General features: G+C 42.2%; 1 gene segment (V, D, J or C); it reads left to right on the forward strand.

Moving 5' to 3' along the window:
- LOC131907030 (Ig kappa chain V-III region MOPC 321-like) overlaps positions 1 to 6427 on the forward strand; it is a 106695-nt gene extending 100268 nt beyond the window's left edge. Inside the window, 2 exon segments of the V gene segment in view lie at positions 2297 to 2334; positions 5886 to 6427. Coding sequence covers positions 2297 to 2334; positions 5886 to 6208 — 361 coding nt within the window.
- Positions 6428 to 18177: the final 11750 nt, after the last annotated feature.

The raw sequence follows: 18177 nt of genomic DNA on the forward strand, positions 1-18177 counted from the left end.
CTATTGATGGATATTTAGTATTTGTATTTTTTTTCACCTTTTAAATAACAATGTAATCTGTACAGACGTCTGGGCACACTTAGCCACTCATTTCCCGCCCCAGGACGGCCTAAGGAGTTTTCCTTCCTCCGACTCCGGTGTTCTCTCACATGCATGCTGCTTCCGTCAGGTGATTGTGTTGCTGGTGTCCACCCTGCAGTAAGAGTGCTAAGCACATGAGCAGCAGATTCAGATCCAAGCTCTACCCTTCAATGCCATAAGACAGTCGATATTAATTTCTGGTTCATAGAGTCTTATGGATATAAGACTAAATACAGTGAGCCATATGTGATGCCTGGCATTTTATAAGTTCTCAACAAATGTCAATCTTTATGATTGATATCACATCTATAACTAAAGAGAAAATCACTCTCTGTCCTCTTTAGAATGCATTTTGGTTGAGTTCATCGGCTATTTTACACACTTCTTTTCTATTGACAATTTCTGTTTTCTCTCTACTTCCAACTCAATTGTTTTCTTCCTGCATCTTCTGGTGAAAAATATTGTAGAATCTGCCATTCCAGATTAGCAAAACTCCCAGTAACAAAAACAAATTGGTCTCTCTAATCTGGTTACACTTGTAATTTCTCTAGGAAAGTTGGTTGTTGTCGTGATCTGTATACTAACCTTTCATCTATATTGTAGATTACTATCACTGATTATATTATTGACTTTTCAATTGCCTGTTTCATTTATTATGCAAATATCTGATGAGTGCTTGTCAGTTAGATATAATAGATCAAGGTTCCCAAATATCTGGCTAATAAAACAGCAAACTGCTTACCATCTAATAGGGAAGAGAGAATCCAACATCAGTTAAGAGTAAAGAAGTTCTATAGGCCTAATGACCTATCTGTAAAGAATCTCTTGAGCTGAATCTTGAATGACTGCTATTTCTGAGCTATCCTAAGGGAGGGTAGAAGCAAGAAAGATGCTTTGCAAATGCTGGGGGCCATGGTAGAACTCTAAGGAGTTTAGGGTGGTCGGAAGAGGATGGGAATGGATGGTCAAGGGAAACAGGTCAATGAAGCTGGCACTCAAAGCAAATTCTTCGGTGTCTTTAATTGGTTGTTATGGAGACACTAACTCCAAAGGCAGTATAAATTTGGTTGATCTCTGTGACACCTGAGCACTACCTGCCCTGTAATAACAAACCAATCCAAGACTAAAAGCTTATTTTTCTCCTTTACTGATGGTTGCCATTGCCTCATATGTCACCCATAACTCAATTCCAAAGTGCATGTCAAAGATATGAGCCTTGATTTTATATATGTGTGTGTGTGTACCTATGTACATATCTATATATACATTACCTTTTATTAAACAGCATTAAAGCAAAGAAGTTCAAATAGCAGATCAGTGTTAGTTATTATTAACTGAGAGATGCTACTGGGTTCTAACTTAATATCAAAGTTTATAATTTGCAGAAGTCCCCATACCAACTCGCCCCAGGAAATGTTATAAAGAAATGGCTATTCTTTCATTTATTTCATTTTATGTGTGAGTGAGTGTCACGAGTTTGTGAGTACTGAGGCCAGAATCAGATTCCTTGGAGCTGGAGTTAGGCAGTTGTGAGCTACTTAATGTGGGTGCCAGGAACTAAGGGCCTAGGGAAGAAAGCAAGTGCTGTTAACTGCTAAGCCACCTCTCCAACCCTGTTTTTCTTTATTTTTAAATGGATAAATAATAAGCAATCCTATGTGGTAGGCTGCTAAAGAAAGAGACAAAATGTATAATATTATATATATAAAATAAATTATCTTCTACAAATTCAAGTCTCGCCTATGAAAATGAGCATTTCTCTGTCAGAGAAACCAAAGAGCTTCCACGCATGCTTGGAGAAGGGGTTAAGCTTTAGCAGCTGACCGAGGGCTCTGTTCCTCTTCGGTGAGGAGGGTTTTTGTACAGCCAGACAATGGAGGACTACCACTGTGGTGGACGTTCGGAGCCGGGACCAAGCTGGAAATCAAACGTAAGTAGACTCCAAACTCTCTTTCCTGCACTGTCTATGTCTCATGGTCTCTGTGTCTAAAAGTAATGTACAAAAATCTGACTTTGAAACCAGATTCTGGCTTTCTCCAGGGCAAAGATAAATAATAACTGTAGGCCAAACTGGGAATAGATTGTACATGTTCTCTGAAGAGCAAATGTCAGTGTAATAATTAAGACAAGATAGTTCTAGACAACGTGTTACTCAGTGGTCAGAAGGCAATACTCAGTTTTTGTATTGGGGGGAAGTGAAGGGAAACCAATGTGTATACACGTTTGGAGCCGGGACCAAGCTGGAAATCAAACGTAAGTATTCTTCTCAACCAATTCTTCATTGTGTCTAATCAGATTATTTTGTACTTTTTTGTGTGCCTTCCTTAATGGGATTTCAGGGATGTAACAAACTCAAGTCTCAGATTAGGTGTTAGGGAGGGAAAACTGTTCCACAGGAGTCTGGCTAGTGACTGATTTTTAGGCTTTCTAAACCAATGTAACTAAGTTGGGGGAAGAGGGATACTTGCCTATCAAGGGAGGTTTTTGTAGAGTGAGAAGTTAAAGTGAATCACTGTGAATCACGTTCGGTAGAGGGACCAAATTGGAAATAAAACGTAAGTACATTTTTGCTCAACTGTTTGTGAAGTTTGGGTCCCGTTGTGTCTTTTGTGTGAGTCTGTGGTATTTTGGGTTAAATGAACTGTTCCAGGTCATCCAAAAGTTAAATAGGAGCACCAGAAAATAGCCAGTATGGAAGCTGGACAGACAGACTGGCCTCACATTGGCTCTGTGAGAAAACGTGGGATTTGTGAGAGGAAGGGGAAAGAGACAGTTTTTCTCTGAATTTGGCAAGTCTAATTGGACTGGCTTCAGAGGCAGATTTTGACAGAGGGGGGCATTGACGTGAACCACTGTGATTCACGTTCGGCGCAGGGACCAAATTGGAAATGAAACGTAAGTAGATTTTTGCTCAATTATTTGTGACATTTTGATTCTGTTGTATCATCTCTGTTAGTTTGTGATATTTTGGCTAAATGAGTCATTCCTGGTGACCCATATACATCAATAGTCCCAGAAAAATAGCCAGTGGAAAGTGGAGCCAAGAAATTCATGTTAGACTTGTGGGAATAGGTTTGTGAAGGGAGTGGATAAGAAAGAGCTGGGCTTTCCGTCTGAAGTCTAGTTGGATTGACTTCAGAGGCAGGTTTTTGTTGAGGGGGGACATGTCAGAGTCGTCACTGTGGCTCACGTTCGGTGGCGGCACCAAGCTGGAAATCAAACGTAAGTGCAGTTTTCTCATCTTTCTTTTACATGTAAGATTGTCATGTTAGGAGTTAAAGTCAGGTCCAAAAAGAAGCTGAGTGGCAGAAAATCTGTTCATCTTGAGAAAGTGGAAGGGGCTCATCAGTTAACATGGCATACAGTGTCCGATTTTCTGTTTATCGAGCTACTGAGATTAGGGGCGAAAAGGGGGTTTTAGCTGAGGAAAAAGGTAGTTAATACTGTGGTCAGCATCCGGAGATTAGACTGGCGATTAAATGTAAGTCGTTGTTGTCTATATTCTTCTGAGACCTGGGTCTAACTGCTGGTAGTGTTGACTTCTAGATGTTTAAGTGGGAGATTTGGGCAGAGGAGAAAAGAGGGCATTTCAGGATGGACAAGAGCTAAAGTCAAGTTCAGCTGTAAAAATGGATGTGGAAGCAAAGTTTCTCATTGAGATGAGCTGAAGGACTCAAAGGATGAAAACTACAGATGAAAAGAGGGACTTGGAGCTCTGAGAACAGAAATGGATTCCTTTATATTGGGTTTCCTCACTACTGTGTTGTTTTACAGTAAATGTGGTAGAGCAACATTGAGTGAGCTGGGCCCTAAGCGGCTTGCCTCTATTGTCTCATAATTTTTTATAACTATAAAAATCAATATCAGGCCCTGAAATAAAAATCAGTAAAATGTTTAAAAGCATGACTGCTTGGCATGTAGAAAAGGTGGCTTACTGAATAATCAGAAGAGATGTGATTCTTAGAGTCCAGAATATTTCACAAAATGTCAAAATGACTCTATGGGAACAACTTCTTGATAGACAGCTGGTGTTTTGTCACATTTCTACATGAATGTAAATTATAGTAGAAATACAGTTGGGTCCAAATGCTCAAAAAGTAAATTATATTTTTTTTAATGGCCAAGGTTTTGTAAGATATATGGACCTTTGTTTTTCCCAGTTATTATATGCTTGTATTTTTATACCGCCAAAAAGGGGTATGAAATGGTCCGTAGCCTCTTCTTTATGACTGAATGGCTTCGCGGCCATGCCAACCATTCAGAGTGGCTGCTAAGGGCCACATGAAGCCCGCGGCAGGGCCCTTCACTCCGTGCGGTTCGCTTTCCTGGGACACGGTGCTAAGAACAGTGCCACTAATGGAAAGACAATACACTAACATGGGGGAAAGGTGACTTATCGGAGATCTCAGAGATAAAATGTATTTATCATTGTATTCCCTTATTTTCCCATTAGGGGATTATAAAAGGCAGAAAACTGTTTTACCCAGTGTTATATAAAGATCTTAATGCCTGTAATTCTTTGGAGGTAAAACCAATTCCAGGGAAATTGAATTAACACCACTCATATGCCATTCAAGTCATGGTAAATTTACTTTGACTGAACTCTCATTAAATTCCATTAAATTGTATGGCATATTAACTGGTTAAAATGAGATAAATTGGTGACATGATTTTAGCTGGTTAGGTAAGCTATTTTTCTTTGTACAAAAATATGACTAATAAAAATTTAGCGTAAACATATTTTCCAGCACTTTAATTCAGTGATAGAAAAATGTTTAAGCTGGCTATTTTAATTCCATAATCTCTAGAATTGTTGGCTGATTTGTTTTTGTGGTTGAGCCTTTCCCAGCTAACCACAACTATTGAAGGGCCTTTTAAAACTCTTGAAACTATTTTAGAGTCAATTTAAGTTATTTAACCACTTTTAATTACTTTAAAACGATGTCAACTTCTTTCAAAACTGCTAATTTATTTAGAGGGGGAGAAAGCTGCTCATAATTCTGCTGTTTTTCTTGACAAAGGGCTCTCGGTTTTCATTTTTGCTGTCACTCTGTCACCTAAGGGTTGGTGTCCCCACAGAGGGGGATTTCCGAGAAGCCATCTGGCAGCTGCTGGAGGTCAGAAGTGAAGCCAGCCAGTTCCTCCCAGGCAGGTGGCCAAGATTACAGTTGACCTCTTCTGGGGTGGCTAAAAATTGCCCCATGTGGTTACAGACCATCAGACCAGGGCCCAGGTCTCACCTGGAGGCCTTAGTGAGAGCTGAGAGAGTTGCTGAACATGCACCTAAACACAGACCCTGGCTCAAGGCCCCATCCATAGGGTGGGTCTCTAGCTTGGCCACTCTAAAGGAAGCCATAGAGAAGTTGAAATCAGAGTATTCTTGAAAGAGGCAGGAGAAAATGAAAACCAACCTTCTGCTCCTACCTTAGGTATTTGTGTGTTCAGTCTCCCAAACACCAGGGATGTCAGGTAAACTGACCTATTTTTTTCTCTCTCTGAAGCATGCAACCATTGCAGCTGATGGGGAACACAGTTTCAGGGAAGATAGGTATAGAAAGAAGTCTGGAAACAGCTTCAAAGGGTCAGATGCAATTTGCTTTCCAAAGAAGTAGCCAGGAACTAGGGAATAACTCAAAACCAACAAGATTGTATATGTGTACTTCCTGGATTCACTGCTCCTAGTCTGAAGGAGAAGTGTGCTTTTCTGTGTGTCTGTCTACAATGCATGTGACTGTCCACACACAATGCACCCAAGGAGAGACTTTCCCTGTTCCTTCATACATCCTCTGTGTTTCCTTCCTCAGGGGATGATGCTAAGCCAACTGTCTCCATCTTCCCACCATCCAAAGAGCAGTTACAGGATGGAACTGCCTCCGTCGTGTGCTTCCTGAACAACTTCTACCCCAAGGACGCCAAAGTCAAGTGGGTAGTAGATGGCAGTGAACAACAAAATGGAGTTTTGAACAGTGTGACCGATCAGGACAGCAAAGACAGCACCTACAGCATGAGCAGCACCCTCACGTTGACCAAAGCAGAGTATGAGAGTCATAGTATGTATGCCTGTGAGGTCACCCATAAGACGTCGCCTACAGCCATCGTCAAGAGCTTCAAGAAGGATGAGTGTTAGAGCCACAGGTCCTGAGTCACCACCACCTGCTCCCTGGGACCCTGCTCTCTGGGACCATCCTCAGTCTTCCCTCCTAAGGTCTTGGAGCTTTCTCCACAGATGACCTACCACTTTTGCAGTCCTCCAAGTCCCCTCCCCACTTCAACCCCTCCCTCTCCTTGGCTTTTATCCTGCTAATATTTGGGGAAGATATTGAATAAAGTGAATCTTTGCACTTGAGATCTTTGTTTCCTTTCTTACTAACTGTTAACAGTTGTTTTTTCTAGTTACCTGGTTTCTCTTCTAACAAAGTTAAATATTTAGTTACCCTGAAATCCAGGACACTTAAAACATAAACAAAATCCTCCGTCTGCCCTGTGTGGCTGTCCTCTACATGACGGCCCTCTCTAAGGTTCACAAGTACTATTCACATCTCACCCTTCTGGGCCATGGTGGGTCAGAAGAGGTTCCTAGTTTTCCTCTCTTAAGTCCTCAAAGTCCAGAAGGGGACAGTTCTTACAAGCACGTATTCTATGATCTGATTCAGCCTACCCTGAAAACTTGACAAAGCAATGGAGAGCCTTTGCCCCAGGGAGTGGAGAGAACCTAAAGGAACAAGCAATAGGAAAGGATTGTGGCCATCATAGCACCTGAGCATTATGAGCTCTTACGCCTTCATTGTGTTCTTAAACATGGGTAGATTCCTATTGCCATCGGCAATGCTGGGCACTGTCCACAGCCTACTTCAAGACTCACTATACCGTGAGATTAAACATGTTCATCAAAATTATGGAAAGGTTCCATAAAGCTGAGAGGTGGTCATCATTATTTTTGGCCATACCACTCTTACATGCCTGTCTCTATACACCAGAAGGAAACCTTAAGCAGCAATCCATGTTCAGAGACTCATTTATGAAAGCCTAAAACTGGAAACAACCAAAATGTCCACCAACAGTTACATTTTGGTATGTTCACAAATGAGCTGCTACTCAATAAAGAATTAGTGAGGTACAACTAAACCAACAACCTAGTTTAATCTCATAAACATGATATTAAGCAAAAAAAAAAGAAAGAGACAAAAAATAAGATTTGGAAGACACATTGGTGGAGGTGGGATAAGTTATGACATAACAAGAAGGGAATTCTGGAGATTGGAGCATGTTCTGTGTCTCGGTGTGGGCTGTGTCACTTTGTGAAAATTAATATTGTGGTGTTGGAATCTATGTTCTTTCTTAATAACTTCACATAAAGAAATAGCTAATACCTAGTGCACAGATAAGAAAAGATAGAAGGAACGGACCACAGGTCAAGGCCAGAAAGACACTAATGGGAGATCCAGGATCAAATGTCCACATTCCTAAATCTGTTCTCTTGTGCCCTCTGTTATTCTACCTTCCAGAACTCAGACTGTAGTGAGTCAAACACGTGATACTTCCTTGGGGTGTCCTCCTCCATCCATCAAACTAGGAACATCCATGTATAAAAATGGGATGGAGGAGACCTTCAGCAATGGGTCAAGGCATATAATTTTGTCCAGGTATGAAGAGGCTGTGTATCAAAGGTTATGTTTTGGAAGAAAGAGGATACATAACACTTTCACCCTCCCCCTCTTCCTGGAGATGCCTGGGTTTAGTCCCTCATGAGTTCATCCACTCAACACACATTTACTAAGCACCTTCTCAGCCTACACTCTGAAGGGGATAGAGAAATAATTAAGATAATATCCCACCCCTCAGTTAGTACAAGTCTAGTTTTCCTACTCCTCCTCTTTCTCAATCGGCTCTAAAATGAAGAGAAAGGACAGTCACCCAATCAGATAGGGAAACACTTTGCCTTTCTACTGCTTGAGAATATTCATTACTATCCACTTCTTGAAACTTTAGAGGTTTTGAGTTTTGTTTTGTTTTTTACTTAATATGTCTTTTCAAATAACATGAACTTGTTCACCCATATCTGTGAACCAAATTTAGCAATCAACAACACCTCTAATCTGGCTATGAATGAAAAGCAAGCCTCTTCTGAGGCAAGATTCTGAAGCCAGACTATCAGGACCCAAACAAGAGAAAATAAATGTTGTATGTTGAATCATGCTCCTCAAAAATATATATGCTCAAGTCTTAACTACAACAGTGCCCTCAATATAAAGGGAGGAAGGATATATATATAAGCTCTGAGATAATTCTGAGCATCCTTGTGCTTAGTGAAAAAAAAACTAGTCTAATGCCCCATGCCATATTCTTTTTATTTAACATTCTTGAAATTACACTATTAAAGAGGAGAACAGATCACAGATTCCTAAGAGCTAGGGATAGTAGGGACAAGAAAGCAGATGTGACTATCATGGTCATGGAATCACTGTCTTGATTTCAGTAGTGGTTATATACATCTAGATATGTGATAAAATGGTTTAGAGTTATATACACACATTGCGCCAATGTCAAATGCTTAGTTTTGGCATTATATTATAATTATGCAATAACTATTTGGATAAAGTGAGTGGAGTTCACATCAAAGATGAGACCATACTTGTTAGGAACATAACTTAAAAACCATTTTGTGTGACTTAAAATAGTATGATGCCTAAGCTTGTCACTAAGTAGATCTAATAAGACCTAAGCCTCAGAAGCAAGCCCCTGGCAGGTCACCAAGCAACTCAGATAGGACCTAAGCCCAGGACAGATCTTGATATACTAATGAACTAACCCCAAGGTGGTGGTGTTGATAGGCTAGTGAATCAGCCTCAAGCTGTGAGCCTTGATAGCACAAAGCTACTGCCAATAAAATGATACAAAAATTGGAACTTTGGGAATGGTCTCTAGGATCACTTTGCAATGCTCCTGAGACATGGCTTCTCTAGCTTTTGTGTTGCTATTCATCAGCAAGGGGACTTGAGACTCTGTGTGGCCCTGGCTTCGATTGCTGTTGAACTTCCCACAGTCGCTGGGCCCACATAGGCCCATCTGTCAGCACTAGCTGTTGGCCTACATTCTCAAGGACCTCCTGAACCTCCATCAATGCCTGTCTCCCAAGCTGCCACGGCTGAAGACCGTCACTGCAGACTTGGGTTGAGCCTGAAAGTTTCCAAAGCATCCTCACCAAAGAAGATTCCCCAGTGGAACCCTGCAGCAGCATTTCTGCCCAAATAAGTGTTTCCCGCCTGGTGAGATGTCTGCTTAACTTTTATATTAATATGATACTATAAGGAATGTTTGTGTGGATAAAGCATATTAAAAAGACATATCTTGTGTGGACATCCTGAGGAGAGCCTTACAGCCCATAGGCCCATCTTTCCACAATACTGGATCCAAATGAGTCCTAAACCCAATGTTTGGCTTCTTTATAGAGAGAAAGAGATTAATGACGTGGAGACATGCAGAGAGTGCACCCTATCACTGTGGAGACAGACTGGAGTAACACAGCAGCATGTCAAGGAAGACTAAGGACTGCCTGAAGCAACCAAAGGCTGGGAAAGAGGTATGAAATGGCTTCTCCCTCAAAGTATCTAGAGGAAACCAACCCAACCAATACCTTTTTGCTTAAGACTTCTAGCCTTCAGAACTGTGAGAGGGTAACTTCCTATTGTTTTAAGCCCCAGTGTTTGGCGCCTTGTTAGGGTAGAGCTAGGAAACCAGTACAAAGCAGACAGCCAAAAGGCTAGCTTAGCTTTCAAGGACCTTCCTTCTAAATTTATGAGTTGGCCCACAGGTGCTCATCTGCCCAAAGATGGCTGTGTTCATCTGCCCAAAGATGGCTGTGTTCATCTGCCCAAAGATGGCTATGTTCATCTGCCCAAAGATGGCTGTGTCCACTCATAGGCCTCCCTAGCCCCTCAAATTTGGAAAGTTCAAGTCAACTTGAATTAAAGATCAAATACAGAAGAACTGCTTCTCTTGGTAAGTAACATACATGCCTTCTACTCTAAAATAGTGTGGAATCAGCCTTCAACGGTGTCGTGTACTGGCTATATAAGTTCGTTACCTTGCATGGGACTCAATTTCTTTCGTGTATGATGCATGTAATGATGGCAATCACTGGACAGGCAAGAAGTTGTGAAGGTTAAAAGGAGCAGTGTAGAGTTGGACACACTGCAGGCCTCATATTCAAAGCCCAGTGAAGCTAGCCAGTGAATAAGTACATTTGCTTTCAGTGATGTGCAGGATGGACTATGGCTTTGGCACCAAGTCCCATGAGTCTTGTGGTAGATATAGGAGGGAAAAGATGCTACAGAGAAAGAAAAGATGGAAGACAAGAAAAAGATGGGAGAAAATAAAACAATAATCCCCAAGCTCAGGAGGCAGAGGCAAGCGGGTCTCTGTGAATTCCAGGCTACTCTGGTCTACAGAGTGAATTGCAGGCCAGCCAGAGCTACATAATGAGTGAGAGGAGGAGGAAGAAGGAAGGAAGAGGAGGAGATCTGTTAAGGAAAACTAGGAAGGCCCTGCCATGGCATTCCCCACCCATAGCAAGAAGGGTGTCCCATCTCCAGGTCAGATAGATTCTTAGCACACTGTGGGGCTTGCCTGTTAGTGAGAGAGAAGAGGCAGGCCCACACTCACGGTACAGAGGGGGGTGTCAATTACTGTATAGTAAATAAGCCTAGACATCTTAAGAGCAGTGTATAGATTATACTGAGACAAAAAGATAGTAGGTAAAATTAGAACTTCTTGATAGTAGGCAATGGAGTTTAGTATCACAGATTGGGATGAAAGCTAAGCCACCACCTCTTCAAGTCACCCACATTCCTCCAGCCCAGTCCTGGTTCCCTTAGGTGTGTGATTGCCTCCACACACACCTGTCAGCAAGACAAAGAGCTGCATCAGAGATCTTGAAGTTCCTTTCCAGCTTTAATGTCTACATCTCAGAGTGGGATCCTCTGTGACTTCAAATGAGTGGTAGCTTTCCATTTGCAACTTTTTTTGTCTATAAATGAAAGAATTTTGAAGTGGGAAAGGGTGCATGAGCCCTCCAGCACTAATGAGGAGCTATGGACAACTGAGGGCTTCTAGGGGATGGAGAGTCAGTTTTCTTTAAGAGTCCAGCTTCTGCTGGATCCAGCATATTCCAATGGATGGCCTCACACCCAGGAGTACACAGACAGCAGAAACTGGAGTCGGTGGGTCATTTTAAAAATAAAAAGGGGTGTGAAGCTGGGGATTAGAAAGGTGGGGGTAGATTTGGAAGGAGTTAGTGAAGGAAATGCAGGAAATTCTCAAAGAATTAATTAAAACTTTTCTTTTTAAAACAGAGAATTTCCAGGGTCAACTATGCTTCCTAAAATGTGCTTCTGGAGAAGTTAACAAGTCAAATAAATCACTTTGGAGAAAAGGTAAATGGAGAGAGGGGACTAGTGGGAGAGAGAGAGAAGGAAATTAGGAAAGGGGTGGAGGGAGCTGGAGGAGGAGGAAGAGGAGGCAAAGCTGATTGATGCTGGGTAAGAAAGGAAACAGGAAGGAAGGGGAAGCCAATATGGACAGTGTTTGTGATTTTCACTTAGTCATGGCAAAGTTATTGATGAATCTAAGACTGAGCTCTTCTCTTGTGTCAACCCAGCAACATCTTGTTCTGTCTTACAACCAGGCCCCCAGTAAACTGGTGTCTATGCCAGGCCCTTTTATCTTCTCATAGAAGTGCTGTTTTTACTGGGTACCCTTGTGAAGAGAGGGAAGTCCATACTGAGATGTGCTACAATATTTTTAACACCAAAGTTTGAAGAGTTTATACAATATATGTATAATTAATAAATGCTATGATACAATTTACATTTTGATTACATGTCAAAATGATAACTTTATGGATGTATTAGGTTAAATCAATATATTCATAAGTTTAATTTCACAGGCTTATTTTTATAATGGGGATATTAGAAATTATTAAATTTTGTATATGTCTCGTATTCTATTTCTATCAGATAGTGCTCTCTAGATAATACTAAACTACAAAATGTGTCCTCAAAGTGATCCCAAGTTATTTGTTTGTTTTGTTTTTTGGTTTTGTTTTTCGTTGTTGTTTTTTTTTTTTTTTTGGTTGGTTGGTTGGTTATTTTATTTTTGGAGACAGGGTCTGAAGCTCTGGCTGTCATGGAACTCACTATGTAGACCAGGCTGGACTTGAACTCACAGAGATCCACCTGCCTCTGCCTCCTGAGTGCTAGGATTAAAGGTGTGTGCCACTATGCCTGGCTAGTGATCCTAAGTTTTAACAAAAGGTTTCTAGACTTGATATTAAGTATGAAGAACTAAGGTGGAGTTTGCCTGAACACTCTATACCTTACCAGATATTAAATAAACATTAACAGAAGGATCCAGTCCCAAGCTAAAGGCACAGCTCAGTGATAATGTTTGCCAAGCATGCATAGGCTCCAGGTTCAATCTCCAGCGCTGTTCAGGGTTGGTGGCAATAGATGAGAAACTGGCAAAGGTTTGCCTCAGATTCTCTAACTACTGAAAGTAGTTTGTGGCTTCCAGAAATTCATTCTTTTTTCCCATTCTATTTCATGCTAGTTAATTACTCTGCAGAAAATACCCTCAATGTTTTTGCTTGCAATTGTGATCAAAGTAGTTATGAAAATATAAGTCATAATTATATCACTGTCCCAGAACATAAATTCACTAAGACTCAAATATAAGTGGACCTCATAAACACTGGTATGTTGACATGATATGACACATGATACAGGAGACTCAGAGAAGGTAAGTCACTCCCATATGCCCTTCCTGATGTGGCCAATAGTGGAGAATACAAAGTCATGTGAGAAATGATCCATAGTTCCTGCCATTAATGTTCTTATAATCCAGCAAACAGCCAAGCCATATATAGGGAAATTGAACAAATCCTATCAAATTTGGGGGAATTGTAAACTTAAGGACCTGATTTTGTTTATGCTTTCATTCAACAAGTGTTCATTAAACACCCAAAATACACTATCTCAGATGTTGACGAATAGCAATGGAAAGTCCTAAGGTATACCTGTGGCTGATGTGTGCACAGCTCATGATTACAGGGATGAAAAGCAGGTCAGGCAGACCCTCCAGAATCACAGAAAGAATTAATTTGACTTCAAATGAGTGAGGGTTGGTAGCTTCAATTTTAAAAATGGGGGGTGGGGTGGGAATAAAGCTTAGTGATAGAGAGTACTGGGGGGGGAGAATAAATTTCACATGACATATATTATCTGGCCTCCTCTGGGCACTCTGCTGATAAATTCTCAAGAATGGATGCCGGGCGGTGGTGGCGCAAGCCTTTAATCCCAGCACTCGGGAGGCAGAGCCAGGTGGATCTCTGTGAGTTCAAGGCCAGCCTGGGCTACCAAATGAGTCCCAGGAAAGGCGCAAAGCTACATGGAGAAACCCTGTCTCAAAAAAAAAAAAAAAAAAAAAAAAGAATGGACGTAGGGCAGGAGTCCAAACAAGACATGGTGCTACTTAGGAACTCAGACTGACAGGACACACTAACAGGGCATCTGTTGAGATTCAAGGGTGAATTGGGATTCTTCACCTTGTAATTAGAAGGACCCAGTTGTCTTAACTAGAAATCTGATGCAAGGCACAGGTTTGGGCGAAAAAGCCAAGACTCTCTAGAATTTATTTTGTGCATACTGTGAAGTAAGACTCAAGGTTCCTTCTTTTCCATATGGATATGCACTGTTTGCTTAGAAAGACTTCCCTCCTCCATTGGATTGATTTGGGTTATTTTGTGAAACTCTACTGATCATATAAGTTGACCCTATATCTAAGTCTCCTATTCACTCCATGGAAATAATTGACCATCCTGATGCCATGAGACAGCGTCTTGATTGCTGAGGCCTTAGGAGATCTTTCTCAAACATGCTGATTCTAAGACAATTGTTGGATAACCAAGCAGGGATGTCAGGTGGACAGCTGAATACTATATCCAGAGTCAGGACAAAGAGGCAAATCCTGGAAACAGAGATGCCATCATGATCAGCTGGAGAGCATGGCTAGAGAAATCCAAGCCCTGATCTGGGAGGCACTCCAGCATTAGCAAGCTGGCAAAATGAGGAAAGACCAGAAAAAGAAGGCAGAAAGGACTCCCCAGAGGCTGAGAGACACTCGGAAGACGGCGATACACTAGAATCCAGGATAATCCAGGGGAAAAAAATGTTACAGAAAGGATCAATATTTCAGCTGCGTTGATGGAATATGACAGGTCACTAAGATTAGGATAGAGATAGGCTGACAGATTCAGCGATGTGAGGATCACTGGTAAACTAAAAGAGGGAAGCTCTATAGAAGGCAAGGGCAACTATTTGATCAAAAGGGATTCAAGAGAAAACGAAAGGGAGAAGATCGGACACAGAATGCATGGGAAAGTATTTCCAGGAAAGAAGTAGAAAGTGGAGGGAGAGAATGAGGCCGTAACGAGGGAAAGAATAGAAAGAGAAAGGTATCTACAGAAAATATATGTGGCCGGGCGGTGGTGGCACATGCCTTTAATCCCAGCACTCGGAAGGCAGAGGCAGGTGGATCTCTGTTCGAGGCCAGCCTAGGCTACAGAGTGAGTTCCAAGAAAGGTGCCAAAGCTACACAGAGAAACCCTGTCTCTAAAAACCAAGAAAAGAAGAAAGAAAATATATGTGAATTTCAGAGAAATGGCAGCATTGCTAATGCTGACAAGAAGGATCCAGTAGAGGTGGAAAAAATGTAGTGCAGCATAAAAGGAGCAGTTTCTGGAACGATGTCCCCGGCTAGGTGACACAGGTGGAAGTGTCACCCTTGAGTGGGCACAGAAGGCTCGCCACCACAGCAAGGGAGAAGGGAGTGTGCCAGACATAGCTGCAGAGAAGCCCGTGACATCGGTAAACACGTATTGCTCAGATGTTGTAGCTGCAGACATTGGAGAAGACCCTGCAGATTGGTGTACGCCCCTCAAGGTTGTAGGCAAGATGTAGCTAAGAGAAGAGAGTACAGGAAAGGAGAGAGCTCTTGCTAGAGAATGCCCTTGCTGCCTGTCATGTGCCTTGCCTTGGCTCTTCCTGATGTCTTCTTCCCTGAAAGATTCCTTACAGACACACCCCAACACATTGTCTTTGCATCCTAAGAAACCTCATTCCTCGCGTTTCTCCCCGCACGTGCCACGTTCCTGCCCCTTCCCATTCCTCTTGTTCCTTGTCCACGTGCCCTCACTCTTCTCTCCCAGTGTCTGCCTCCTCCCCTCTACTTGCTCTGTCCTTCCATCTGCCTGCACTCCTGTCACAAGATCGGGTCGTCCTTATCATGTCTCCTGTGTGACTGAGTATCTCATGGAAGGTTCCACCTCCCAAATCCGGATGGGCCTTTTTGTATTCCTGGAGCTCTGAGACTGTCTGCATAGACTCAGAAAGGAAATGACAGAAGAGGGGTAACACAGTAGGGAAGGCTGACGGGCATTGTCCCCTGCATGGCACCGTAACGTCTGATACCCCACACTCAGGCATTGTTAGCTGTGGCTCACAGATGAAGAAGCCAGTGCTAGAGTTCTCATAGTTGAGTATTACAGGGCTGATGGAGAATAAGGCTTAAGGCAGGGCTATAAAGCCCAATGGCCCATGCCTTCTCCAAGTTTTCCACATGGTAAGGTGGGTATGGATTTTTTTTAAGAACATTGGTTTGTAAGCTCAAATGGATAATGAATAATGGTTTTCACTCTCTGTCAGCCATCTACATAAATGCATAAGCTTTGATTCCACTATGGGTTCAAGAGCAAATGAGAAATAGCCCCCAACCTAAGACAACGCTGTAAAACATTGATGACCAAATGGAAAACCAGCAGAGAGACCTTCTACCCTGCGGTGGCTCCACAGACGCCAACTTGTAACAGTTTTGCTCTGTTAACAGGAACGGAGTGTCCCAACTCATGCCATCTTCAAGAAGCCCCTGAAGCAACTTGTATCATTCCCTTTATTAAAGATAGGGAAGCTAAGATTCAGAAGGAATAAATATCATGTCTAAGATCATACAACCAGTTTAAGTCCAACTTGGCCTGATGGAGAGGCCCAATTCAAAACTAATGCTGTTCTTTCACTAGTTCTTGGATACAATTTCTGATTCCAGATACAAAGGATCAGTCAATGTCCCAGTTAACAAACGAGGAAATGAAAAGATGGAGACAGAATGATAGATTCAGGGCAGTTGTACACTCCTGTAATCCCAATGCTAGGAAGACTGAGACAAGAAGTCCTCAAGCTCAAACCAGCTTATGCTACATATAGAAACTGTCCCCAAAATAATTACTAACTGCTTAATTAATAGGAAATTGAATGATAAGATCTGGTCACTAAGAGACAGACTTGAGATTCAAAGCCAGTGTTTTCTGCCTGCTATGTTTTTAAAGTGCAATAAGGATCTAAGTGTAGACATACAATGAGAACATTTTATTGATCTCTACAACAACTGAGAGTGTTAGATTCCTTTAGGAAAGTACTATCAGCCAACATCTTCCACTTTGATACAGTACTGAGGACCCTCACATATCTCCCCACCCATCCCCCCACCCCAGACTGGTTATGGAGTTTCATGGTGACTGGTCTGAGAATATTAAAAAAAGCAATGCTACCTTATGAGGGAGTGTCCCATGGACCAAGATAGCAGCTGTCATAGCAACCGTCACACTGCTTTGATCAAGAAGACCCTTTGAGGAACTGAAAACAGAACCTTAGGCACATCTGCTGCTTTCACTCCCATCCTCCACCGATAGACTGGGTGGTGCACTCCACACCCTTGCAAGTTTCCAAAGCCTCACACACCTGCTCCCCACCCCAGCACCTGGCCAAGGCTGTATCCAGCACTGGGATGGAAATGATACCAACCTCCATCTTGTTTGATATTACTCTATCTCAAGCTCCAGACTGGTCTCCCAGTCCTAATGTTTTTTCACTGTCAAAGCTCAGCTTGGAATAACCAGTGCCCTTCAACAGTTCTGATACAGTCACTGGGCCCATATACAACGTAAGACATGTGAAAAAGATGTTTCATGAGGCCCAGACAGGTTCTGGAAGTACCTGAGAGCAGCAAGAAATAGTTGTGCTAAATAGTTTGGCCATCTCAAGGCTGAGAGACTTGGAAAGATAGGGATGGACTCTATCAGCATTTCAGGATAGATGTCAGCAAATGCTCCAGAGCCCACAACAGAAATATTCTCTTCTTTCTGTATCCCTTTCCATCCATGCATATGGCCATCCTCATATCTATTAATCCAGATGTAAGTTCCTACCCAACTCAAGCTGGGTCATCTGTCCTTCACCAGGAAAGCCTAGCATCCAGGAGAGAAAATTGTGTGTTTGGATATGTAAGTAGTCACTTTTATTTATTTTGTGGATTTTGTTTTTTGGTTTTTTGGTTTGGTTTGGCTTGGTTTGGTTTTTGTATTTCAAGACAGGGTTTCTCTGTGTAGCCCTGGCTGTCCTAGAACTAGCTGTGTGGATCAGGCTGGCCTCAAACTCACAGAAAGCCACCTGCCTCTGCCTCCTAAATTCTGGGATTAAAGACATGCACCACCACCACCTGGCTTGTGGATGGATTTTGAGGCAGAGTCTCACTATGAAGCCTAGGTTGGCCTCAAACTCATAATTCTCCCACCTAACGTGGTTACAGATGTATACAACCATGCTGGACTTCATTCCAATCATTGGTGTCTCCATGCACCTGCCTCTGGGTTTTGTTCTGCAAACAATATAGTCAACAAAAAGAAATCCAGCATCAAGGAGCTCTTAGCCTACAGTGGAAGCAATCATCAACCGGAAGTTGCAACATGGGTGAATTATCTAGATGGCTCTGCAGAAGCAAGCTTCAAGAAGGGCAGGTAACTCATGTTGAAGGTCAGAGAATGTATGCCCTCACCCACCTGCCAAATGCTAGCCAAGCTGGGAACGACCTGGCACTGAGGGTGTCCTCACAGATCATTCCAATGCTTCAGCCCTCTGATTAGAAATGGGTCAGGTGGGAGTCCATCAATCACAAATGTATTTGCTCTTCCTTTGTCTTTAGTTCTCCAGC

Source organism: Peromyscus eremicus, chromosome 3 (genome assembly GCF_949786415.1).
Source record: "Peromyscus eremicus chromosome 3, PerEre_H2_v1, whole genome shotgun sequence".
NCBI classification, from domain to species: domain Eukaryota; kingdom Metazoa; phylum Chordata; class Mammalia; order Rodentia; family Cricetidae; genus Peromyscus; species Peromyscus eremicus.